General features: G+C 37.0%; 2 protein-coding genes across 2 annotated transcripts; both read left to right on the top strand.

Annotated features, from left to right (window-relative positions):
* Nucleotides 1–787: 787 nt before the first annotated feature.
* On the top strand, nucleotides 788–10,348 carry scamp2l (secretory carrier membrane protein 2, like). The gene is made up of 9 exons (XM_079249769.1): nucleotides 788–915; nucleotides 1,996–2,073; nucleotides 2,183–2,269; nucleotides 4,993–5,122; nucleotides 5,230–5,358; nucleotides 5,550–5,709; nucleotides 7,217–7,318; nucleotides 7,768–7,885; nucleotides 10,158–10,348. The coding sequence occupies exons 1-9, from the start codon at nucleotides 859–861 to the stop codon at nucleotides 10,311–10,313; spliced, it is 1,017 nt and encodes a 338-aa protein (XP_079105895.1). The 5' UTR covers nucleotides 788–858; the 3' UTR covers nucleotides 10,314–10,348.
* Nucleotides 10,349–14,705: 4,357 nt separating this feature from the next.
* bbs4 (Bardet-Biedl syndrome 4) lies at nucleotides 14,706–27,896 on the top strand (the record flags this gene model as incomplete). Its single annotated transcript, XM_079242451.1, has 16 exons — nucleotides 14,706–14,765; nucleotides 16,628–16,670; nucleotides 20,703–20,782; nucleotides 21,957–22,020; nucleotides 22,266–22,377; nucleotides 22,541–22,613; nucleotides 23,019–23,072; nucleotides 23,155–23,282; nucleotides 23,917–23,971; nucleotides 24,050–24,118; nucleotides 24,319–24,471; nucleotides 26,249–26,420; nucleotides 26,620–26,689; nucleotides 26,809–26,953; nucleotides 27,039–27,243; nucleotides 27,652–27,896. 16 exons carry the CDS (start codon nucleotides 14,706–14,708, stop codon nucleotides 27,753–27,755), a joined length of 1,587 nt encoding a protein of 528 aa, XP_079098577.1. The 3' UTR covers nucleotides 27,756–27,896.
* Nucleotides 27,897–27,970: the final 74 nt, after the last annotated feature.

Consider the following 27,970-nt stretch of genomic DNA (forward strand, 5'->3'; position numbering starts at 1 on the left):
TTCCATTGCTATGAGGGCATTTATATTTTCTGTCACATAGTGCATAATTACATGCCATTTGACATTTACATTAAAAAAAATTAGCTTGTTTGGTTTCACAATAAAACAAATTTAAGTGCAAGAGAAGATAAAATGGGCTGAAGTCATAAGATATCTGAATGGGTATTTTCCAAATGTACTGCCTTACATTTTTTTAATGTTTTAGTATGAACCTCTGATGGCAAAACTCTTATTGATAACAGTAAAGAATCGTTTATTAAAAAAAAGAAATAAATGAATAAAAAAAAATCATGGTTTCAGGTGGTGATCTGGGTCACCCTCAACGCTTAATCGCTTGTACTTTATTACATTTTCTGAAATTTCCTGAAAATATAATTAAAATCAATGCCTGAGTTATGTTGCAAATGGACAGACAAGCTAACGCCACCAAATACATGTGAAGGTAATAAATATATATGCTAATTTAGGAACCCAGCCTATAGAAATGCACATAATCCTGCTGGACCTGTTTGTAATTGCAATTTTCCGACAGTACCTAAAGGCAACACATGCAGCTTTGAAGAATAGAAAAACCAAAGTCCAACTGCCTTGAACTGGTTTTCATTTAAGACAAACATGAGCCGTCAGAGCAGACTGTCACGAGAACAGCACATTTGTAACCAATTCACATTATTTCTAAAAATAAAGGTGGGCTAATTGATTAGCAATGACTCGCGGCGACCTCTGGTGACGCAGCCTACCTATCAAACGGCGCATGCGCAGAGGTCCGGCGTCACGCAACAGGATCTGCCACCGCAGGGTAGACCGCAGCCGGGAAGCCGTGGTGTTTATTTCACACAAGATAAACTTTTCTCCAGCATGTCGGGATTTGACAGCAACCCCTTCGCCAGCCCAGTGGACGTGAACCCTTTCCAGGTGAGAACAGCATGTTCAATGTTTTTCTTTAATTGACTTTTAGCATATTATTTGGGTGTAAAATGAAGGCAGAGCGATAATAAGCTGCATCACAAACCTGTTTGGTTGGTTGCTGGGTTTGGCCTTAGTATTTCCTGGCTAAGATTCGTTGCTAATGTGAGGAATGACACGTATTGGGTTATTTGTAGAGTGTTTGTCAAATGTTACGCATTAAGCTAATTTTAGGCTTTATTTGGGCTCACCTGCGCAGGTGAGCAGAACAGGTGCGTGTTGATATTCCGCCATCACCTGTAACAACTCCTCGCTCTTTAAAAAGAAACTTTTTATTATGGTTTATGAGCTAGTCTTTAAATTGATGGGGTTCATTTTAACTTAACAATTTAGTGATATGTGCTTACTTTATTTTATTGTATATTATTTTATTTTATTGAGGCTTAAATATTGTAGTGGTCCCTGTAGTTGCTCTGCCCCCTCCCCTTTGTAGCTTGATTTGAATCTGGTATTTTTTTGGTTGTTTTTTTTTTTTTTTTTAAGGAAAACTTTATTGAAACCACAAAAACATATACAATATTGAACAAGATTGGGACAATAAATCAATACGGATAAGATGAAAAAAAAAAGAAGAAAAAAAAAGAATTATAGTTCAGCTGGAAGCAGGAACAAACACATGAAAAGATGCAATTGAATATGACAAAGTATATATTAAGAATATATATGTATATGTATACACCTGTATTATAAATGTATGTGTGATCCTCTGAGATTTTTCGTGTTTGTTCATAATAACGTCATCTATAAATGTTTTATTGCTATGTGGGTCCAATCTTAATTCAGCTTACAGACTTTACCGTATTGTACTATTAACAAATCAAAAACACACACAAATATGGTGGATGAATACATTTTTTTTTTGTAGATACTTACTGAAATGTAAGCACAATTAACTTGATTTTAAAAAAGTCATGTTTTTAGCTGATAAAGTACAGGGCAACTCCTCTATAAATAGTTAATGTAGTCTGAGACAATATGGCATGCAAGTGCTGAATCGCTCTTCAGCACAGTGTTTGATGTCTCTTTCAGGATGCTTCAGTCACACAAGCCACCAACAGCGCCACTGAAAACCTCGGGGAGTACAACCCCTTCTCGGCATCTGAGATGGTGAGCTTTCATCTTTTAATTTTTCTACTTATGTCACACACTTTGGAGTTTCAACATTAAGATGTAATTTGGTTATTTATGAAGAGGTGTTGCTCTAATCCTCTTAAAGGGAAACCACTCTGGAACAACCATCCCCATCACTGCTGCCTCTTCCCAACCAGCCGTGCTGCAGACATCTGTAGAGCAGAGTGCACAAGTGAGTTTAATATACAAGTTTAAATAAGTAAACTAGCACTTAATTTCCAAAGCTATTATAGATCTTTGCTTTTTTTTTGTATCAAATAACAATAGCTACACTGACTTATAGAAATTGCTTGGTGGTAATGGAAAGTGATTGACATTCTCTTGTATTTTCTTATGAGTTTTACATGAGCCAACATCTTGAAACTAAGCTCCAAGTGGAAATAAAAATTTGAATAGCAGAGTTTACAGGCTAAACCCTTATCAATACACGTCCAATGTTTCCTGAATTTACAAAGCAGGTCTGATCAAATCACTTGAATGTATTGCACCTGAAATTATTCCTGAAATTTCCTGTCAAAGCTTCTGTTTCATAGCTTTTTTTTTTTCACATACCTGTTTAACAAATTAGCATAATGCCTCTCTGAGTGCCATTTTTGCACATTTCAGGTCAACAAACCATAAAATACTTAATGGATGAGACTGCTGCAATATCAGCCATTAATTTGAATACTCCCCCTCTCTTCTGATTTAATCATTTTAGGCTGTTATGCTGTGATTAAAAGTTTAAATATCTGTGAAAATATAATGAATTAGTTTTATCTGCATTTAAAAACAAAACCAATGTCTGCAGATGAGACTAAATTGTATTAGAAACAGTTTTTTTTTTTTTTTAAAAAAAGGAAAAACTTGAAGCCTTGAAAATAAAGAAGAGATTACAGTCTCTTCTCTTCAGATTAAAATGTTACATGGGGTTTGACAGGTTAGCCCAAGATTATTATAGATATTTAAAAAAAAAAAGAAAAGCTCTTGTTTTGAAGATCTCAGGTTGAGCATTTAGCTTTCATCATTTTTGTACTTGTGAAGCTAGAAGTGAACCAGTTTGGAGAGGAGGATGGACCTGGAAAGTAATTGTTGAAACCTGTTGGACAAAATCCAAACTTAAAGAATAAATACCTACAATATGAAACAAATAGGTTATTTTCAGAGTGACGTACACACTAGTCAAAAAGATTTAATCTAGCTTATGACATCATCGTGACTTTTTTGGGGGAAAAACTCAATTTTTTTTTCTTCTTCTAAACTTCTGTCATAGCCAGAAATGTTTTGGGGCACTTTGAATATTATCAAATGGCACTGATTAGTCCAAATTAGTGGTAGGAAGTGAGACGATTGCTGAACATTATGTTACGTGACACAAAGTATCATTTCAGAGGGCATGTACACCTCTGACCACTTGCATGAGTCCAGAGGATGATGTAAAATTTTATGTCAAAGAATCAAATTCCACAGATGGTTTCTTCAATAGTTTTGTTGCAAAAATATTACTGATCATTTCCCCTTATCATTAAATGTGTCTCAAGCAAGCAAGTCTATCCTGAATTGTTTTATATATATATATTATCCACTGTTCACTTTATATCAAGTAAGCAAGACAGAAAGATGAGCGACAAACTGTTTTAAGTTAAATGCAACATTTTTTCTTTAATTGTGAAATTTGATAGAAATACTGGCATGTCTATCATAGTGGTATTTGAAGGACAGAGATTTAAAATTCCATTTTAAGGTACCTCCAGGTGATTAGTTGGTAATTAGGTTTGTGGTTAGTAACCGTTTATGAGCCGCTACCTCCCAGAGCAGACTGGGCTCCAGATAATTAAGAGCCCTACAAAGACAGGAGAGGTTATGTCATGGCAGGCCACCTCCCTTCCCTCTCTGCTGTGCTTTAGCTCAGAAAAGGCTTGCAACTAAGACAGCTGTTCCAATAGCAGTGACTGGCACTACCTGGATACCACTCACAACTAATTAATAGTTTTTACTGGGATATGGTAGATCCTTGCAAATGACAGAGGAAGCCACAGGAGCTCTGTTTGTTTTAATATGGATGTGTTCATACTTGAATTATTTTATTTTTTTATACTGTAGGTGCAGTGTGTCTGCATGTTTTTTTATTTAAGTTAGCAAATCCTGTTATATAGCAAGTAAATTTAGTTTAAAAGGATCCTATATTAAGGCTGTTTAGCCTTAAAGATACACTACATGAGCTATTTAATGATTATAAACCTGCAGGGTTACACATTTCATAATAATATACGTATATAAGAGTTTGATTCCCATCAGTGATGGTTTATAAGGCGAGCTGCTTGTGACGTGTCACAGCTAGATTTGAATGAGTATTTGTGTTTGTGCAGTATATATATGTGCAATTAAAGTATAATCTTTATTATTTAATGTACTTTTAACAGAATCTATGTAGACAAAGTTTATAAAATATTGTCTTATAAAAGCTGCTTGGATCTCAATTAACTGCAGTTGGAAATAAACTTGTATGTTTGTGCTGCTGAAGTTAGCGGGCACAAGTTAATTTAAAGTATTGAACATTATTTTTTAATCATAAAAAAGTGGTAAGGTGAACCAGTTCAGGCCTGGTTGAAAACCCATACATTGTTTTGTTGTTGTTTTAAACAGTGAGGCAAAATGTGTTAATTCAGGGAACAACAAACCAGGTCTGGATTGGGGTTTTATAGACTTAGGATTTCACAAATTACAGAGAATTTGATCTGCAAGAAATTGTGTTTTGAAGCTGAATTAAAGGTTGGGTCTATTATTTCAAGTGTGCCAGTTCGTGAGTTTCTCACCTGAGACTGGCGAGGAGGAGAAATGCAGCAGGGAGTTGTAGCGATGCAATGCCAACACTGAACTCCGTGTTGAGTTCCCAGTTTCTCCATCATCCATCAGGCTTCTGCAGCAGCTGCTCAGGCTAATCTGATCAAACAACAGGAGGAACTAGAAAGAAAAGCAGCTGAACTGGAGCGAAAGGAGCAGGAGTTGCAGAACAGAAACACAAGCAGAACATCAAACAGTGGAGGTGAGTGCTTGCAACTGTTTAAAATAGCTGCATGTGAAATATATTGCACGTCCTTCTACAGAGTGCCAACACTTGAAATAAATCCAGTTGTGCAATTTGTCTTTCAGCGAAAGAAAACAACTGGCCACCTCTTCCAAAGTTTTTCCCTGTGAATCCCTGCTTCTACCAGGACTTTGAAGAGGAAATCCCAGAGGAATATCGCAGAATCTGCAAGAGAATGTACTACCTCTGGATGTGTATGTAACCCCTCTCATGCTCTGTTCTTGCACAGTAATCTTGAAAGATTTTGAATGGCTGGATGTAGAGACTCATATTTAGTGGTTTTTTTTTTTTTTTTTGTATTTAAACATGTCTGGTTTTTATTTAAAAAAGAAAAAAACATATGTTTTGTAATAATCCTGCCTCTGGTTTCTTGTTATCCCCTCAGTCCACAGTGCCACTCTCTTCCTGAATGTGTTGGCCTGCCTGGCTTATTTCACTGCAGAGAATCAGTCTGGTGTAGACTTCGGTCTTTCCATTCTTTGGTTCATCCTTTTCACCCCTGTATCCTTCATCTGCTGGTACAGGCCTGTCTACAAAGCTTTCAGGTACATACTGGACTGCATGTAATTGTTTATGTTCTACAAGTTGAAGAAATGGAGCCGTATTAATAGACTGCAAGAGATGTAATATATATTGATGTACTTATTTATACCTTGCATAAATGTTTGCGAGCCTGCTCAAGCTTGCAGTTCTGCCATCGGGGCTGGAAGAAGTTAAACTGTGATTCAGCTTTTATGCTTTAAATATTGCAAAATGCAGCAGTTTTCTGCTTACAGTTGAGTGCTTTGATCCTTCCCACATGAAAGGGTTAACTCAATGAATTAGATTGTGGAAAAATACTAGTTCCTGACACATATGGACTTAAACTGGAGCCTGAGAGGATTGCTCTCAAGTCTGAGATTTGTCTGTTGTCAGTTTGTTTGGATGTTCACTTAATTGCAACAAATTCTAAATGTTGTGTTGATGAATTTCTGAGATATGTGTACAGGAATGTCATCGTTCTTTCAATTACTACAATTTATGGGCAAATGATAAAGCTGTGAGTTGGAAACACAAGTGCTAGCATGCTGCTGCAGTGCAAATAGTGTGATCCATGATCTATGCCATTTATGAAAAAGATGAGCAAGCCCACCTGATTCTGAATTTTATTTTATTTATTTATTTATTTTTTAGCAAAATGGGGGAAAAATATCAAAATCCCATTAAAGTGCTCATTACAGACTCTGTTTGCTGGAATTTCAATCCCACTGAATCATCTGGGTTTTATTTTTAAAAAGATCTGTGACAAGTGAACCTCCACAGTTAGATCCATGAATCAGACATTGGAAATGTGGTTGACGGTAAACGTTTAATAAACATTGGTCCTAAAGGTTAATGGAGTCTGTAAGGAAAACCATATCTACAAATTATCCACATTGTACTGAATATATCCTTCATTTGAGAGTTCAGGTTCTGGCGACTGTATGCCCACTGTCCGTTTTTAAACACCCCCCCGACTCATTTTTATGACCTGGCCTTTTATCCAACTGGGGACTCTGGTTTTTCTCTTTTTTGTGTTTTATATTTAAAAAAAAAAAAAGGTTTATTCTTTATTGTTTTACTTCTATTACTCTGACATCACTCTGCACTTTATCTGAACTTTAAATGTTTTACTTCTGTGTTCAGCACTTCGTTGGTGCTGTGTGATGTGGTGATGTGTTAAACATTATGAATAAAGTTAAGTTGAAGACATCAGGACGAAGTTATTCTGGATAATCATCTTTATCTGGTGTGGAACATTTCTGTCAGTTTTTGCTCCCAGTATAATTGTGCCTCTAAGCATGAAGAATAATGGTTGAATAAGGAAATGATGTGAACTCTGTAGACTGCTGTCGCTTTGGTCACCAGAGCTCAACCCAGCTGAATCATAGTTTAGTTTCTGGTAGAGTCATGACCTGTGAAGCTGTTTTAGTGACATTTGGTGGCTTTGTAACTTCATGAAGAATGTAATATGGCTTTTTTTTTTTTCTTTGTACAATTATTCTATTTATTCTTTATTGTTTTCCTCTGCAGGTCTGACAGCTCCTTCAGCTTCTTTTTCTTCTTTTTTGTTTTCTTCTTCCAAGTGGCAGTGTACATTATCCAAACAGTGGGGATTCCCAGGTGGGGAAACAGGTCAGTGGAAACAGAAGAATAACTTCCATGTTGACAGAAAGTGTAAAGCTGTGTTGTGGACAGATGGTCTCTGGCAAAAACGGGTTTCTGTATTTGTTGGTATGACTGCATGCAGCCATGGGGGATGCACAGCTTTGTGTTTCTGTGTGTATTCTTTCCCTGGATCTTCTCTCTTGCATTTCTTTGACAGATTCCCGTTGACCTAACTTGTCTGGGTTGCTGCTTTGTAAGTGTGTGGAACTTTTCTCTTTGGATTTCTTTCTCTACATCATATAAAACATATCAAGCTTTTCAAAAGCATCTTCACGCATGCTGGGTGATAACTTATTTCTCTTTAAAACTGTAAATTTAACAGTTTTCCTGCTGAAAACATGAAGTGGTTGGTGTATACTCCATTTATAAAAACTGAAAATAACATATGCTTATTTGTCTGTTTGTGGTTTTGACAGCGGATGGATCTCATCAATCAGCATGATCCACAAAAACTTGGCAGTTGCTGTAATTATGATGGTAGTGGCTGGTTTTTTCACTGTTAACACCGTCCTGGCTGTCATCCTACTGAAAATGGTGTGTATATGTCCAACTTCTCTTACGTGTTTCATGCTTTGCTAGGTGCGGCTTCATACAAGCCAGTGTAGTTTTATTAAATCATGTGTTCAATGGTGGTAACTTTGTTTTTATTGTTAAGTAAATGAAAACCTCTTGGTGCTGCCGTGAATGTGACTTGTATCTAATATTGCAATATTTTCCACTTTATCCCAATGCACAATACACATCTTGGTGTTAAACACAGTGTAAATATTTAGTCATCATTATTATGCATAAAAATGACAGTAGGTTTTAGGTAAGAATTGTTGATAGGAAAAAATTCTAATAAAAATAAACTTTATTTTGAACAAATGGCCAACTCTCATAAGCTTTTAAAACAGCTTTTTTCTTCCTGTTATATTAGAAAAGCCCCCCGCCCCCCCAACAGCACCCCAGACACCCCCTTAGAAGAATGGGTTAATCTTATTTTCAATCATTAATCAATTTTAAATTATTTTTTTTTGTATTTCATCATCTATATTAAAATATGATTTTATTATTTCGGTTTATGTTGTTTTTTTTCACCGAAGTAAGGCAGGTTTATTTGTATAGCAATTTACATAAAAGCATTATAGCAAAGTGTAAATAGCATTAAAAACAAATAAGAAAAGTAAATAAATGATTAAATAAAAAGTGAGGAAATGAAAATACTATAAATAAAAATGACAGTGTGAAGAATTTGATCAAATTCAGCAAATAAAGATTTTAATCTTGATTTAAAGCAGATTTGACTTAAACTATATTTTAAATCAGATCACAACAGAAGTAATTTATGTGTAAATATCTTCTAGATCAGGTCTGTATTTTGCCGTTTTATCAAGAGTGTGGAGCGGTGCATGAAAAGTACTATTTTGCTATTTTTTCACATTGCACATATCACTGGGTCATACTGAGTATTTTGTAAGCATGGTCCTCCACCTGCTTATTATGCCCCATTTAGATTATTGCTACTCTCTTTATTTTTGCGTTGACTGGTTGACTTGGCAGCGGTTTGCCAAAAACGCTGCAGCTCGGTTGCTTACAGGAACACGGCGATGTGATCACATCACGCCTTTGCTCGCTTCTCTGCATTAGCTTCCAGTCAGTTTAAGGACCCGGTACAAGATTTTATTAACTGTTTTTAAAGCCTTAAGCGGTTTGGCTCCGTCATACTTGTCAGAGTTGTTAGACCAGCATGCTCCAGCCAGGACTCTGAGGTCCTCTTCACAACTCTTACTCAAGGTCCCATTTGCCAGACTTAAATCCAGAGGAGACAGAGCTTTCTCTGTTGCTCCTCCTAAGATGTGGAATAGCCTTCCTTATGACATTTATTCTAGTTTTTTATTTTTAATTCCATATTCTATTTTTTTTTTTTTTTTACTGTGCAGTGTTTAATTTTAAGTTGGGGTGTATTGTTGTTTTATTGTTCAGCACTTTGGGCAGCTGCTGCTGTAAAAATGTGAAATATGAATAAGCTTAAACTTGATGGTCCACCTCTAGCATTCAGTGTATGAATATTTCCTGTCGAACTTAAGACAACAGTGACATTTTAACTAAACTTTTAACTTTAAAACTTTTATTTCAACTCACTAAAGATACATGGAGACCAAAGAGAGAAACTGAACAATCAAAGCAAAGAGAGAAATGTTGGTGACAAAATGCTTTACTGAGCATCAGAGAAGACACAAAGATCTGGAAACCTGGATGACGGACTCAGACTTTACCCAGGAGAAATTTTTGTTTTGCCTTATTCTCAGTAGGACCAATGCATGATGGAATTTAATAAATCATGTCCAAGTTTCATGTGACAATGTTTAAACTGCATCTTCATAGCTACTCTGGATTATTAAGTGTGAAGATAAAATGTTTATCACAAAACAGCCTTTTTTTTTTCGTTTAACAAAACGTTTTCAGACAGTTTGTAGCAGAGTGTTTGGCGGGAGGTTAAAAACAGGTGATTCGATGAAACATCTCGTCACTCCCATGATCAAACTTGAAGCAATTCCAAGCAAAACTAGAGAGTTAAAACATGGTGCAGTTTCCTGATCACACATAGGAACCTTTCCTTGGCTGAATTTTTGGGGTTTTTCCCACACATGGAAATCTGGTGCCTTAAAGGATGCGGTCGCTATATCGTGATGATCTAATTTTAAAGGAACAATTGGACTGTAAATATAAGCCCTCTGATAAACGAGTCTGAAAAGAACTTTTCAGCAGAGATATCGCAGATTTATCCCAGAATTGTCAGTGCTTTCTTTTCTTTTTTTCACAGGTACATGCCAAGTACAGAAGGACAGGTGCCAATTTCACCAAAGCTCAGGAAGAGTTTTCCCAAGGAGTCCTGACCAACCGGAGCTTCCAGAGCGCTGCAGCAAGCGCTGCCACCTCTGCCGCTCAGGGAGCCTTTGGCAGGAGCCAAGGAAATTAGTGCTCTGATGTCCTCAGTGCCTCAGGCCAGTATCCTCCCCGACCATCATACCAGACAAGCCTTGCCCTGACATTATGTTCAGTGGTCTTAAAAGGCTTTGGGTTGTTTTTGTTCTTTTTGTTTGTTTTAAAAGGAAAACAGCCTAAAGCAATTAGTAAGTAATCAAAAATTCAGCCTTTCCAAGTTTCCCCATTGTCCACCTGTAATTTAAACTCTGAAATGGACCATGAGAATATGCAGAGTTTAAACAAGTGAGAAGTTGTCTTTGAGCCTTTGTTTTGCACATTGGTACCAGTTAGTTGACCACCTTTCAGTGTGCAATGCGTTTGACTTTCAAATGATCAGAAGTTATTTGGGAAAAGTACTGAAGGATTAAAAAACAAAAAGAAAAAGCATTCTTTACAGGTCACTGTTTTGTTTTGTTTTTTGGTTTTGTTTTTTTTCCCCCCCACTCTCTTATTCCTAAAGATACTGCTTATAAATATAGATTTTCTTTTTTTCTTTAATGAACTCAAGTCAGTAAAACCATGCAGAGATCTAAGAAGTGACACTGGATCATAACTGACATAAGAATATTTTCCCATCAGTGAAGCACGCTACATACCAAATATTGCTTTTTTTTTTTTTTGCTTTTTTTTCCCTCTTTGTTTGATCACATGCAAATATACAAGACTGGCTGATGAAGGTAATGGTTTGAAGGTCTGTCTTTTTTCCCTGTTTAAGCAGTAAAGTGAATTCGGATGAAGTTAGGTTTAGAGGGAAAATGAAGGTTTCTTTCTCAGGGGTGTTGCATTTAAATCATGTTGAGTTGGGAAGGTAATAATTTGTTCTTTTTTTCTTTTACACCGAGCCGTGATTACAAAGGAAGACATTTAAGCTTGATACAGTTACTGACATATTATAGACTTAAGACATTTAAGTGCATTAACGAGCTGAAAGAACACTAAACTTATCCTGCATATAAATTCTGCAGATAGTTGTTACTACTTATTGGCTATTGTTATTTTCAAGTTTTTATGTGTTATTTCTGATTTTATGTTCAACGCTGAATCATTTTTAGGTGTGAACACCAGTTTCTTAAAGCTGATATGTCCTACCAGTTATTATGTGGGGATTTTTCAGTGTGTAGTCCGATTGTGTCTTCATAGAAATATTTATATTTTGGTGAAATTTTGTCATGATCAAAATATCTGTTAAGTATTGTAAATATGTGACATATTTAGATGTATTAACTGGATGGCTATTAGTCAGAAATTGATTTTCGGTTTTAATATTCAATAAATTGTTAAATTTGATTTCTTTATATTATAAGACTCAGTAATGCTTATTTTACTTCTTGAATGTGTTAATTTAATGATATCAAGGGTATGGTCCTTGTAGTTTAGACAAGGGTAAGTCATGTATTATTATTGTTATTGTGGGTTTCTGGTCATCTAATTAAGACGGGTACATTAAAAACATCTTTTCATTACTGATTTATCTTCGTACTCAGCTGGTGATGTTGTGTTTGTATATTTAACTGGAACATGTGCAGAAGATCTCTCTGCTAAAGAATCATCCCATCCCATTTAGGTAAATTCTGTATTCATCAATGAAAGCAGACACTAAGAAATCCAACTGTGGTGTTCATAGTGCAACAGGTGCTAACAATGCTAAAGACCTCACTGTGGCAGTAGGACCAGAATGAGTTGACTTTACAGTCTATTCTTTAATTATTTATAGTCCTGCTAATTTAGACTCTTTTTTTTTTTTTTTTTTTTTTTTTTTTTTTTTTTGTGAGGTGTCTTTGTGTATTTTTTTGGTTTTCTCTTGGAACTATTTGTTGCACGTGACTGTTAACAACATACAAAAGTTTTGATTAGTTTTCATTACCAGCTAATAAAATGTATATTAAAACTTGAAAATGAATCAAAATATTGCTGGGACGTGGATGACTTTGATCTTTACTATGGACCACATGTGAATAAACTTTATTAAAATTCCCCATGATAATCATCTCCAGATGGATTTGTATTTGGAGACCTTTTTTATTTAGGTCTTTTTGCAGATCCATGTTTATTATAATTTGCCCTCCTATTTGAGCCTCATCACAACTTTGACTTTGGTCCATGTTGACTGACAGTATGACCACATATGGACCTGCATCAAAACAATGTTTATTTGAAATATTTTAAATTAAAAAAGTATAAAACTGAAAATTACTTTTGATTGTGAAGAAGTATTCAATTAAATGTTAAGTTATTTAAGTGTAAACTTAAATATTTGAAGTCAAAATGCAACAAATGCTCATATTGAGTAAATTTGTTTATTTGCATTTTATGGAAGAACTGGCTACAGAAATATAGAGGTCCTGGAAGCACAAACTTCCACAACAAGTTAAAATACTGCAAGATTAATGAACTCACACACATATTGCTTTAGGGCAGGGGTGTCAGAATCCAGTCCTCGAGGGCCGGAATCCGGCAGGTTTTTGTTGTTTCCCTCCACCAACACAGCTGATTCAAATCAGTGGATCCAGCAACTTCTTGTCAACCTGTTTGAGTGTCGGTCAGGTCTGTGTTGGAGCATGGAGACAACAAAAACCTGCAGGATACCGGCCCTCCAGGACTGCAGTTTGACACCCTGCTTTAGGGCAAGCAGGGCCCCATGCAAGGCCTGATTATCCAATGGGCATTATGGACACAGTCCCAGGGGCCCACGCCCACTTGGGGTCCATATGAGGCAAACACCCGTAGTTTGGACTTGAAACAAAATGTTTATAAAAGCCAGATGGTTACATAACAGTGTCTAGTGTATTGCTATTGGTACCACTGACTGAGAGATGTTACAAATGCCGTTTCACAGTGTATCATTCACAATTTTCACAATGTTGCAGTGGGGAAGGGGGCCCCTGGAACACTCCGGGCCTAGGGGCCTGTGCGCTTTTAATCCGGCCCTGAGAAGGGGGCATCATCAACATGTAAATCTGCGATTAACCTGTTCCCACCTAAGATTGACTATAATTTTAAGCTCTAAATCACTCACACTTGCTCCTCCACACCATTAATTTTAATAAATCTAAGCTCTTTTCCATAGTTCAGACCCTGTTTCAGGGACAAACTCCAACCAGCAAGGTCTCCTCTGTGACAGTCATGGGACTCCACTCTCCAGAACAGAAAATGCATTATGACTGAGTTCTCCAAGCCTTCTACTGCTCCCTCTCACCCCACAGGTTCTGCCACTGGTACGTTTTCAACCTCCTGAGTTTCCAACTTCTGAGCAAATGAAGGGAAGAAGACAAAACACAGATGGCATCAAAATTACCATCTGTGCAAACACTGAATAAATAGGATTAAAACGGCACAAAAAGTAACTCTATTGGGACCTGCTCCCAACAGGTGTTGTGATAAATCATTCCTAAACCTGGCTGTTAGCCTGCTCAAGACCAACAAGGCAAACTGCACAGAATAAATCTCCATGGTAACATGTATGTTATTTCTTTTGTGAGACTAAAGAAAGAGAAAAGAAAAAAAAGACAGAGCACATGGCATGCATGGAACTTAGAATGAGCTTTTCCACTTTAATTAACACCCCAGAATTGAGAAAATAAGTTTTCTAGCTCCTTTTTATGTGACTGTGTTGAGTTATTAAGATAGCTGCCCACAATTTCAAAGGTTAAATGGCCAAAACAAAAAAGATGAGAGGTGTGTGTGTGTGTGTGTGTGTGTGTGTGTGTGTGTGTGTGTGTGTGTGTGTGTGTGTGTGTGTGTGTGTGTGTGTGTGTGTGTGTGTGTGTGTATATATATATATATATATATATATATACACACACACATATAAAATGGATCATACCATGGTATCATTCGCGTAACGGGGTTGAGCAGTTTCCCAGGTACAGAACAAAATGTGAATTTAATACATAATTACAAATGTATTTTGATAGAATGAAACATTTTCAGCAAAAGACAACAATTAGGAGCTCAGCTCAACATTATAACATATAAAATTTTTCATTTTTTTTAATTTGGTATTTTCAAAGTAAAAGTCTTTTAGGGACAGAGCAAAATAGGTGATATCTGAAAAAAAAAAGTATTTTAACAGAAAACAACTATTTAATTCAGTATTTTGTACTATATTAATGGGTACATTTCAGTGTATATTTAAAAAAGGTGTTTACTCATAGTTTGTTGACCTTTTAGATGAAATACACTCTCAGATGTGAGGGACTTCAAATGTCCTATTTTCATGGAATGACTCATATCAAGGATACATTCAGCCAGGAAATCCTAGCCTAATCTCTTATTTCAGTTTCGTAAAACTGCCTTCTGGAGACAACTTTTCTCACTTCAACATACCACCTTCCGCCTGCACGTTGTCACGTGACTGATCCGCACGTTCTCTACTGATGTAGCCATGGCAACAGCTTTTACTGTTGATCATCCCAAGATGGCCGACGAGGAGAAAACCACAGCGGTGAGTGCAAAGCCAAATCTGGTCACAGTTTTGCTTCTGTAAACATTAACACACTACTGTACGGAGTGACAGTTTATTCTTCACGATTATTGTAATGCTGTATCTGAGCACGATGCGCGTGTTACGCTTATTTGAAGGTTTGTTAGCTGTCCGGCTAGTCGGAGCTAAGTTTATTAAGCTCCAGCTAACTATAACTTGCCTCTATAATCTCCCTCATCCCATGGCAAACTAAAGCCTGTGGAGGGCTAATAGCAGTCACTACTCTCAGGCAGCACGAACATAAATACAGACATCATGGAGGGTTGACCACCGTTTTAGCCCTCTGTAACATTGGTAACCATCTGTGTTGTAAAACAGCAATACTGCCATTCCCAATCGTCACTTTGCGTTTATAACCAAAATAAAATATCAACAACAAACTACCACTACATCAATATGTCTCCCAAAGCCACACATGATTGTCATCAGCACCAGTTTGCTTCAATAAGTGAAGCAAATGGGATGGCGCATGCGTAAACTGCATCAACGAAGCGTTTTGGGTCCAGTTTAAGCATTTCTGTGGCCCAGCAACTTTATTAACAGCCATTAAGATTTACATAACACACATTTTAAATGGTTGAGCTGTAGTCTATACGTGACCAAACTGCATATGAAAAGCAGATTTCTTCTTTAACATACCTCAGTCAGTTGTCACACATTCTTCAAGTCTGCAGCTCTTTATAGACATATAATTACATATTGAATTATTAAAAGAGCTTTGAGACCCATTCATAGCTGTTTAATTCCAAAACTGAGGAACAGAGCTTTTACAAATAATCATGTTTTGATGAGAAAAGAGCTATAATCAAAGGTTAAGCTTGATGTTATGGGAGGATGGACCTTATCCAGAAAGATTGTTGTCAACAACACCTTCATTAAACATGAATAGTATGCAATGCTTCCTGGGGACAGAAACATCTTATCCCAGTAAGACTATGTTACATACTTGAAATGATAATTTACCCAATACCATATATGCTGCTACAACTTTTAAAAACTTGACTGTAAACACTTCACCAGAGCTCTTGTCGCTCATACAAAAATAATTGTATACTCTGTTGAAAGAAAAGGGAGAACCTTAAAAAAGCCTTAATATGATTCTTTTTAAATAAACCTTATTTATTCTTTCCATAGCACATTGTCTTTTGTTCATTTCTCTTTTATTATGTATTTGAACCAGATCATTGGTGTGTCTTATTGGATTACATTTCACCGCACAAGCTGACATCAGCTGCTAAGTTTGGATATTTTGCTGATGAGGCTTATAGTATACCTCTAGGAAATGATGGTTTTGAATAAAATTTGTATTATTTGATCAAACATACTCACTTTTAGCCAAGCTTTTGGCCTGAGATCAGAGGCTTGGATATTCAGTAAATGTAACACAAATCAGTGCTGTTAAATAGCTTGGCCATTGTTTTGTTTCAGCATAAGGAAGTCTTCATGTGACAATGACATAAGAACTTGATTGTGAGTTAAGATTAATTGTGTTAAAAAAAAAAAAAAAAAAAAAAAAATTAGGAAATGAGTGAAACCTTGGCAGTTGGTATTATTTATTCAGACAGTCTTCAGTAAGTGTTTGTTTTATGAGGCCATTTACGGTTAAAATCAGTTGTAGAGCTATATTATCTAACATGACAATGTTTGTTTTTCCCTTTCTGTTCAAATTTATATGAACAGAAGTTTTTCCTTTCAACCATCTTTTAAGAGGAGGCAGAATCATTTTTATGGTGCCAGCTGTGTATAATATCCAAGAAAAATCATATATGACATTTAGGGAATTTCGCAATAATGTGTTTGACTCCTGTTGTGTTGTTTTTCAGCTCCCAGTTTCTTCTGAAGCCAAGAAACGTCGTGCGCCTAAAGGTACAACCACACAGCTGCAGTTCCTTTTATAAAATACTTAATACAACAATTGCTTTTCTTTCACATTAGCTTGTCGTAATTTCTCTTCTCTTTGTTAGTTTGGGATTATTTAGCTGACACTGAAAGAGTTTGCCACTGATTGGCCTGCAGATGTCACCCTCACTCCACTGTGTATACAGCTGCTGAGCCATATTAAATATGTCTCATGCAGTGGGGAATGTTTAGTACTTTGAAGCTATTTTGTCAACTTAATTGCAATAATCAATTTATCCTGAAGATTCTGTTCAAATTTTCCTTTGTCTTATTTTATACAGCCTTGTAATCTTCGTCACTTCGAGCCCTGAAGAAACAGTTGATTATATGCTGTGATATGGTGTTTGATTTCCCATGCAGTGATATTTCCCGTGGCATTGAGGTCCTTGCTGCGGTGTACTTAATATAATTTGAAGCACCAAATCAAATGGAAGTGTGTTAATAAAATGAAAGGTGAACCAATGGAAGCTGTGAACCCAAAATGGACAGGAGGGGGTGGGGGTAATGGTTCCCCAGAGAAAACCTCAGGTGAATTTTAGGGTAAAAAAATGAAGAATAAGTATAAGTATTGTATAAGTATAGAAGCCATACTATTACAGTGTGTCCCCTGGGGTGTAACTGCTTACACTGAGTTATGTGTATCACTACGTTTGTCTAACAGCTTCACTTACAAGTTACTCTTCACATTAAAAACTGCTACAGAAGTGCAGCTTAAACAGCAGGTTTCACTTAGACACCTAAATGTAAACTTCCTGTAAAAATTATCCAAAGCAATTTATTTAAGAATACAAAATGTCACATTTTAAATATGCAGGTATTTATTTTAAGTTTGGACAAATCCATCATTGTGATGTTTTATTTTTGAGCTTTGAGAAAACTGAGAAAATAATCTTCACATTTATGAGATTAAGCATTATTTGCAGCTTGACGTAATGATTTATCACTCCACCGACAACAATTATTGTAATTGAGTACTTCTTCAGTACATAATATTTGTGTGATAATGCATGGCTGTGGTAATCATAATGTATCAGTGTAATGGTTTAAATGGTATGAATTAGCAAAGATATGTGGAGTTGATTCAGACCCATTTATGACCCAGGACAAAATGCCTGTAGACCAATCTAAAAAAAAACAAAACATGCCAGTTGAAATCCATCAATTCATTAGGCATTGGTCGCAGATTGCAGCATATCATTGTATTTATTTTTTTGACCAAGTGTCATTCGTTTGACTTTGTTTTCTGAGCTACATGTAGATGCAGTAAATGTTGCTTGTGTTAATTTTTGATGAAGCACAGAGTTAAATCACTTTCTTGTGAAGTGCACAATATCCTCAAGCCAAATGCCAAGAACTTTATGAGTATGTCAGGTTGATGGAACATATTAAAATGTCTGAATTATATTACTGCACGTTATCCAGCCAGCCAGCCACAGTAAAGCTGTTGAATCCATTTCATTTGATTCAGGCATGTTGAAGCAGGAATACCTAGAAAGCATGCTGGATTGCAGCCCTCATTGAACCAAATGAAATACCTTTGGTATATACACAGTAAAGCCTGAACAAATTTAGCTTTCACAAATTGGCTTATACTTAAAATTCTTCATCACCATAAAGATAAAAAATGTAAAAGCTAAGCCTGTCAATTGTGACGATTGCCACAGTGGAACTATTAAAGGTGGCATTTTACACAGCCACATGAATCATTTCAATTAACCTGCTTTTAAGAAGCTGCATAGGATATACAAAAAACCTATCCACATTTTTGCTTAATTTTGATTTATTTAGCTTCTTCAGCTATGGTTGAATGATATCAGCTGTTTTGGGGTATTTTTCATTTAAATGGCGTGACGTGAAACACAGTCATCTCATTCTGGTTTAACATCAAATGAAAACTAAAACATGAATAATTTTTTAGAGATCGGTGTCTTTTTGCCATCATAAATATGGCTTTTCATGTTGCTGATCTAATAGTGGTATATAACAGAGAAAAAAAAGAAAAAACATTAGTAACAGTTAATGCATGGAAATCAGTTGTCTAGTCTAGTTAATACGATCCACGAACATGAAACAAAGGATGAAACTGTTCAATAAAAGATGAAAATCTGGATCAAAGTCACAAATGTACAAACAAAAAGTGAATCATCCTCATACGTAAGGGCTGAACTCCAGAAAAAATATTCTTAAGTCATAGATCTCATCTTAACTGTGACTACAGAAAATATAGACATTCTGTAATAATTACCATTAAACAATCTAGGTCACTTTATCTACACATGGATACCCAGAAGAAGCTACAGAAAGGCTGTTTCTTGTGCACCATGTTTCAGTTGTGCCTAAAAGTGTCATTTTATTGACGCTACCTTTGGGTTCGGCCTTGTTTCTGTCATTTCACGAAGAAAAACAAGTGTCAGCAGTTAAATGTTAAACTAAATGACATAAAAAGATGAGGGGGCGGTTGAAGTTTTTGGGGCAAAACTTCCAAACTAATTTCCATCACATATTTTATGACTATCTCCCCATGTGTCTTTTGATCTCAGCATGCCTCTCGTCTGCTCTTATCCTCTTTTAACACATGGTTGAAACACAAGGAGGGCAAAGCTGTCTTAGCATTAGCCTGATCAAATGTAACAATGAGCAAATTCCTCAATGTTTGGAATGAAGTTTTTACACAGCAATATTTGGGACACCTCATGCTGTGCTCTTCTCTCCTCCTATCCAGCCTTTTCTCATGCAGTACTTGTGTCTAAACCATGTATTCCATCCGTCTTCTGCAAATCTGCCTTGTTTATGCATGCAGATGCCAGAACATCACAGAACCACAGCTAAATCCCAAAGACAAGAATATTATTGCTGTCTCAGCAGGAAGAAAGTGGATTAGGTCTCTACAAATGGGTCCATTTCGCATCTTGACGTGGCAAATGTATGAAACCCGCTGCACAGTTTTCACACTGAAGCAAGTGGAACAGGCTTCAGTTTTAGTAGCGAATCAGCAGGGTTCGGCTTGAGGTTTTGGCAGATAAAAACAGATGGCAGATGAAATTGTGTAATTCATACATTTTAACATGGGATGCTCATTAATCGTGTACCCCAAAGTCAGTGGCAGACGCAAAGCTGGCACTTTTATAAAAATGTCTTGCATCGTATTTTTAGCCTTGGAGTAAAAAGGTAGTTGGTGCGAGATAACAGGATTACCTAAATCAAACTCGCCTCATTTGGAATTTCATTTGCTTCCTTGTGTAAAGGAGCGTTGCACTCCACTGCCAAAAAGACTTTGTGGTTTTATCTTTTGAGGTTACCTACCCTTTCTAAAGCTTTGCATTGTGCTGCTCATTCCTTCAGCCTTCCTCTCTGTTCTGTCACATGCACCTGGCTTCTGAGAGACATTGTTGCCCTGGCAACAGGAAGACTACCTCAACCTGCTGAGATGTTAAGAGAGAGCAAAAAAAAAAAAAAAAAAAGAAAAGAAAAGGCAGTGTTTGTCACACAAAACTTGCTTACAAGGTGACATTTTGAGCCCGGCTGGTGAATTGATTCTAGTTTCGCCTCAGGTTTTTAGTTGAAGTGGTAACACCTATGTTAACTGTCACATCAAAGACTCGCTAGTGACTGCAGAAATGTGTCTGTGTTTCCGAATTATTTATTCAGCTGTCAAATTAAAACAGGAAACACACCCTCCATACATATTAAAAAACTGTTTAGAGTCTGAGCTGTCTGTTCAGAAGTAAAAACTTGCTAACAAGCTCATATTTCCAGTGTGTCTGCTGAATAGATTTAAATTTAGCCTGTGGATTTAGGTTCTGCGTAGCATCCGCACTCACTGTCAGATCAGAGACTGACTAATGATTGCAAAGGGAGGGCACTTTCAGAGTTAATCATTCAGCTTTCAGACAAATGAGACATCACCTGAACAGGATAATCTAATGAGTCCAACATGTTCCCAGATTGATTTTTTTTTTCTTTCAATACAGTGTTTTGATTTTATGTTTTCCCACCCAGCTCCAGATCTTCCTATTGTAGAGAGGAGGAACTGGCTAATCCACCAGCACTATCTCCGCAAAGACTACGAGACTTGTAAGGTAAAGTATGGATTATGTAGCTTTCTTCTTCATAAGAGCTGTTCAGATTCAGATGGGAAGAAACTCTTAACTGCAGTCTGGTATGGTGTATATGATCATCTTTGACTGTAAACTTTGGCAAATCCACACATCTGTCCTACTTAATACTTTACTATACTTCATCTATTGATGCATCAGTTGATGTATTTTCTATAAGAAAAATACTTGGTACTCCCTGAATAGATGCCTACAATTTAAGATGTGGACGAGTGATATAATTTGTTAATCTACTTAGTCCAAAGCGAGAATAAAATACACTCCTTGTCATCTTTTAAACTGAACACACTCCAGATCTAACCATAACATGTAATCCTTTTTCCCAGACTAAAATCTCATTGATCTTCGTGAAAATTTACCATAAAAAGGAAGCCGCAGATTTCTAGTTTTTTTTTTCCAGAATTTACTGAATATTTTCTCTCTAAGATGATATATGTAACAACAAGGACAAGTCAAATCACATTGTTTATGTTAAGTTATTGTTTACTGTCATGACAAATGCAATATATTACTCAAAGGAAGAGGAAACATCAGTGTCTGTTCACATTCATATTCAGTGATCAGTGTCTATTAAACATATATTATCATAATGTAGTTTCAACTGGGGCTGCATAATATATAGAAAAAAATACTCATTGCACCATCAACAAGCACAGTGTCAATATAAACTGCTTGAACTGCTGTAAACTGAGGCTGGAGATGTTTTAAATGACAGAAAATTTGCGCAAGTTTATCACCAATGTCTGCCTCAGTTGACATTTTTATGAAGAATTATTTTTAGTATCTGCTTTTAAATGTTTAGATTGAGAAAAAAACAACCTTTTTATATTTAACTTAAAATGGCCATTTAAGTGAAAAATGTACCACCTTCCCCGCAGAAAGCTCGTTTTTCTAAAGGCAAGATAATTGTTCTAATACATCTAACTCAGTACAATTATCTGACAGCCACAAAGGAGTCATTTGACTTGTTTTAAATCAACATTTTTTTATAAAGTACTTATTTATTCCAATAGATCTGTTAAGTCTTGTTTTTGACTGCAACTAAACGGTAATGTGTGTAGTGTAGTGCAACTGTTGTCATACATTTTATCAGTACTCCGTTGTGTTAAAGATCATCTCCCATTTTCTGTTCTGACAGGTGATCATTAAGGAACAACTGCAAGAGACCAATGGAATGTGTGAATATGCCATATATGTTCAAGGTGAGCCGTCATTTTTCATCCGTCTTTCTTCCTCACAAATTTGATGCGAGCGCTGTAAATTAACAGCTACACTGAATAAAGCCTCTGTGCTAGTCGGCTTCCAAGCTCACCAGTATGTCTTTTAATTTCCTTAAATCTGCTCTTCAGACACCATGCTGTTCCTTTTGATTATTAAAGTCCTTTTTCCCACTTCAAGTAGATGAAGATCCGCTAGTTTCTTTTTGTGTGTCTCTATTTCCTGGCAGCACTAATCTTGCGTCTTGAGGGCAAGATCCAACAGTCCCTGGAGCTCTTTCAGAGCTGTGCCATCCTTAATCCCAACAGCTCTGACAACCTCAAGCAAGTGGCCCGATCACTGTGAGTCTTCTGCTTCTCTGTGCATGAACTCCTTCTCCATTAGCTAACAGGATAGATGGGAGAGAAATTTACAGCAATGAGACTATTGTAAAAATGTTATCCAGCGTGCTGTGACAAATTTGGTGGATATGACCTATTGATCATTGTTTATTCTTCCTTTTAGATTTCTTCTGGGAAAGCACAAAGCAGCTATTGAATTCTATCATGAAGCTGCAAGACTCAATGAGAAAGACTGGGTAATGGAAAAAGACACACATCAGTACCGAGTTTCTGCTTTCTCGTGAAGTTCTAAGGAGAAAGTGTTTAGGAGGCCCACTTGGCATCTTTTATCTTGAAAACACAGCAGGAGAGTTCTCTCAGCTAATTCTTTTCCCATTTAAAACAGGAAATATCCAACTGGGTCTCTCTGTTTTTTGTTTCTGTAACAACTTATTACTTGTGGCTGCATTTTAAAGGGCCATTAACAGTTGTGATAAAGTGGATGCAAAGCAACGTTAATCGTTCATTAATCAACACAACTGCAGCGTTTAGCTTCCACAAAACTATTTTAAACTATTCTATTTCAATGACACTGTGGTTGTTCAACTTCTATGCAGCGACAATGCTTGTCAAATTTGGCATTTTACATTTTCTCACCCCAGGAGGTCAGTCACAATCTGGGCATGTGTCATTTCTTCATCAAAGACTTCAAAAACGTGAGTATGCTGGACGCTTCACTGTACAAATTGTAGTCATTGCCTGGAGCTTTGATGGTTGTTGATCTTCTGTCTCTGCCAGGCTGAAGAACATCTCAACACAGCTCTCCAGATAAATAAACATGACAAGACTTTCATGATGCTTGGGAAAGTTCATTTGCTGGCTGGAGAAACTGACAAAGCCATTGAAGTGTATAAGAAAGCGGTGGAGTAAGTGAAGTCGAAATGTTGACCTGGTTAACAAGCATTGAGAAGAAATCTGGTCTTTAAATGGCTGAATTATTCGTTGTGTTACAGACTGCTCCTGTCTTCCAGCATGTAGATATTTTAGATAAACAGATGCATTGAAAGTCGTTCCATCTTGAGTTACCCAAAGACTTTCTATCTGTGGAGCTCATTTCAGCAGGTGGTCTTCATTCACTCTCACTCAAAGCTCAGCCACATTTTCACCTGGGGTCCTTTTCAACCCCCTTTTTATAAATTTAGCTCATTTCCCCTTCGCTGATGTTTAAGCATGAGGCCATGGTGTAAATAAGAAAATGACACCAGTATCTGCAACAGAGCTCATTATGGCTGCCTCCTGTTGGGGGTAAAATGAATTAATCAAATGCCCTAATACTGGTGTCGCTTTTAATGAGACTTACTGCTGTGAGCCTCATTTTAGTGTCTATCTGCCCGCTCACCACTATTTTTCTTTGGGCTACGCATGTCATTTTTATGGAATAATCAGCAGGTTTTCTGAATATCAACCACATAGACATGCTAAAATAAGGGCAGGCATTAAATGTAATTAATTGGGGATGAAGGCACATTTTTTATTCAGTTTGTCTCATTTTCATTTCAGATTCTCTCCAGAGAACACCGAACTCCTGACCACTCTCGGCCTGCTGTTTTTACAGGTTGGTAGAATTTTTCATGACCTTTGACACGACATGTGACAGTATATAAATGACATTATTGCTCCTTTTTTTTGTCAGCTTGGGAAATACCAGAAAGCATTTGAGCACCTTGGAAATGCCCTCACTTTTGATCCCAACAATTATAAGGTATGTGAACACTTTCCTAAACATTATACTTGAATATTAACCGTGTTTGCTTCTAATTACCTAAAGGCAATGTGTTGGAATTTCTTTTAAAGTCATTCGGTATAGAAGGTCATTTACTGTCAGATGTCTGGCTTTCATCATGTGCCATTTCAAAGGTTACATCTTCCTCTAATATCTCTAATCACTGTTTTTATTCCCAGGCCATCCTGGCTGCAGGCAGCATGATGCAAACCCATGGCGACTTTGATGTGGCCATGAACAAGTACAGAGTGGCAGCCTGCGCTGTGCCTGAAAGCCCCCCTCTTTGGAACAACATTGGCATGTGCTTCTTTGGAAAAAAGAAATACGTAGCTGTGAGTAATCCTGTTTTTGGGTTTGCTTGTTGTTGTTGAGGTGAGAAATCTGTTGAGGTGCAAAAATACAGATAGATTAGGACTGCTTAGTGGAATTTCTACAAAAACGATAAAAGAAACACAAAAGGTATTACACTCAACTAATAAAGCAAATGATAAATACAACAGGGGTATAATGCCTGATTTCACAAAGGTAAGCTGTCCAGACATTTTAGAAAATATGTTTCTTGACTTTTTGACTTTATATACATTATATAAATAATCAGCAAAGCTTGTCATAAGGTAAACTGTGTGTCTGGTAACCAGTTTAGAGCTGGACTTATAAATATAATCGTCACTGCCATCTGTGGAGCCTCTGACATTGATGGAAAATACTTCTGTATTTTACTTAAATCAAGGCAAGTTTATTTGTATGGAATGTTTCATGTACAAGGCAACTCAGTGTTTTACTTAACATATTAAAAAGTAAACTAAAAGTTTGACATTATAGAAAGAATAAGAAATTAAAATAAACAGAATACATTTAGTGATTTTACATATGATATCGACAAGACATCAGTGGGAAACACAGCATCATCGCTACTATTGGTGGCAATGTACATATGCATGAAAGTATATTCAGATACAAAAAGAAAAGAAATAAAATGTCTTATTTTGTTTTTTAAAAAAAATACCGATGAATAGGTTTTCAGAGCCAGTTTATCTTAACGTAGGTAACTTTCTAGTTGGTTCCAGTGTATGTTCTCCTCCTGATCTCAGAAGTCCTGCTGGTTTGTGCAAGACTTGGTGTGGTCTGAGCAGATTTGTTTTGGACCAGAACCATTCAACGCTTATACAGCAGCTGTAAAATCTTAAAATCTGTTCACTGGCACACAGGAAACCAGTGTAAATATCTGAGAATTGGAGTGAAATGTTTCTTTTATAAGGACTCAAGCATTTTGAGTTAGTGTCACTTGTCCTATGTGAGTTGCCTCAGTGAAGCCTACTAGATACAAATCCATGAATAACTTTATGACAGTAGTTACTAAAGTTAGGACGATGTACTTCAGTCAGAAATCAATGCGTGGCTGCAAGAGGCAGAATATCATGGTTTGGATGAGCTTTGTTTTAATCTTGGATGAATCTATGACATCTAACAGTCTGTTCCTTGACTGTGTTAGATTATCATGCATCTTAATATTTTAAGTGTACAATTTGAAAAGTACACTGTAAGTACACATGCGGCAAGTCGTTCTTCATGCAGTTTGATCCCATATTCAGACAGACAGTAATTTTTTTTATCCCACTGATTCCACCGGGTTAAACAAGACTAAAGTCGTATTAAGTTGAGTTTTATGGGGGGTTTTTTGCATCAAGGTATCTGCAACTATTTGATGACAGGGATTAAAACAGATATCAATTCCTGGTTTCTTCTCGTTAAAAGTTTTTTCTCCTCCCGTTTTCGCTGGCTCTGATAGAATTGTGGATTTTTTATTAATATAAAGTACTCCTGATTTATTTATTTCCTTAATAAAGTGAACCAAACTGGATTAAATTCAATTCATCTGAGGCTGTTCCAGTGTATTGATTTAGACAAGTGAGCAAAGCCCTGCTTTTGCTGGAACTCAGTACAACCCCGACACCCTGCAGCCAATCAGACTCGAGTATTCACACACAACAAGGAACTTCATATTAATTTGATTTATACATCCCTGAAGTTTTCCAAATCCACATATCATTGCAATACTTGCCTTTAGGTCCTGACAACCTTTCTTTCCCGACTCGATTGATCCCACAGGCCATCAGCTGCCTGAAGCGTGCCCACTACTTGTCTCCTTTTGACTGGAAAGTGTTGTACAACCTGGGTCTTGTCCACCTGACCATGCAGCAGTACGCTTCAGCCTTCCACTTCCTCAGCGCAGCCATCAATCTGAACCCACGAATGGGAGAAATTTACATGTTGTTGGCAGGTACTGTGTCACTGAAACAGAGTCATTCTTGATTTAATTCTGATAAGATGTAGATACTGTTGCTTTCTGATCCAGTCTTGGCATTCATATTTTCAACTTTAGCATGTGCTTGGGTCTGACGTTTTTAAGCACTGGAACATGTGCAAAATTCCTGCTGTTGGATTTACAGTCCTGTCTTTCCCGTATCTATAATTAACAGTGGCTTTGACCAATTTGGAGGATGTGGAGAACGCCACCAGAGCATACGAACAAGCTGTGAATCTGGATGAGTGAGCTGCTGCAGTCATCTTTAAATTACCATTACTCTGAAATGGCTGTTATATCGGATCATTGACCTTCTTTTTTCTTCCTTTTGCCCCTCTCTTCCCTGCCCATCCATTTCCTGCAGATCCAACCCTCTGGTAAACCTGAACTTTGCAATCTTCCTATATAATCACGGTGACAAGAAAGGAGCTCTTGATCAATATCAGGAGATGGAAAGGAAAGTCAACCTGCTTCGGGACAGCAGTAGCAACTTTGAATTTGATCCCGAGGTACCGTAGATGTTGATTTTTCTGAAGACAGTTGTCTTTCCATGTCATGACTTCTTGTCAAGCTGCTTCTTTTAATCGCCAACAGCTGATGGACATGGCTCAAAAGATGGGAGCTGCCCTGCAGGTAACAGAGAGTTTGGTGTGGACGAAACCCAGCAAGGACTCTAAATCCAAACCAAACTCGGCAGCAGCAGCCAAAACCCCTGGAGCTCCTCTTGGCACCAACCAGGCTCTGGGTCAGGCCATGTCTTCAGCTGCAAGCTACAACAAGAACATCCAACTTTCTACAGGTACAAACTATCAGTAAAAATTAGCTGAAAATCACAAATAATTAGCAAAAGCTCTGGATGTCATCTTGCATTTGGCTGAAGTAGCTCTGATGCCTTCGGCCTCGAGACAAAAGATTGTTGGTCATTTGGTGCAGACTCCACCTCTCTTTCCACTCACAGGTGCCACTTTATATTGTTATGAAATATAATTGATATAACTGTATTCATAACAGAGATGTTTTTTATTTGAAAAGATATTTTCCCTGCAGCAAACGGTTCAGTCGATGTGATAAATGTTTTCTTTGTGACGCATGCTGTCTGTTTCAGGCTGCAGCTTGTTGTTAAATAGACACATTTAACATCTCTGCAGCCTTTTCTGAGCAGCTTTTACCTAAACGAAATAGCATAAACTCTGTTGTTCTTTTTCAGGAGTTTCTAAAGGACCTTCCATGGCTCTTGAGGCAGAGGCTGATGTAGAAAATGATGCCAGCCCACACACTGACCATCCGGGCTCCCCAAACCCTAAAGACTGACAGCCCCAAACCCAGAACTTCCAAAAGAAATCTGACATGGAGGCAGGAATTCACTCTGTGGTCACTGTTACACACTTTCTATCAGCCAATAGGTCATTCTCATGATACTAGATCTAAGATCATGAAATTATGGCTCTCTAGCACCAAACCAGCTTCTGTCTGTATTTGTGCTTTTCTAGCTCACTGTAGTTAGATGTGTGTCCTTAACATGAACA

Source organism: Telmatherina bonti (genome assembly GCF_933228915.1).
Source record: "Telmatherina bonti genome assembly, chromosome: 1".
NCBI classification, from domain to species: domain Eukaryota; kingdom Metazoa; phylum Chordata; class Actinopteri; order Atheriniformes; family Telmatherinidae; genus Telmatherina; species Telmatherina bonti.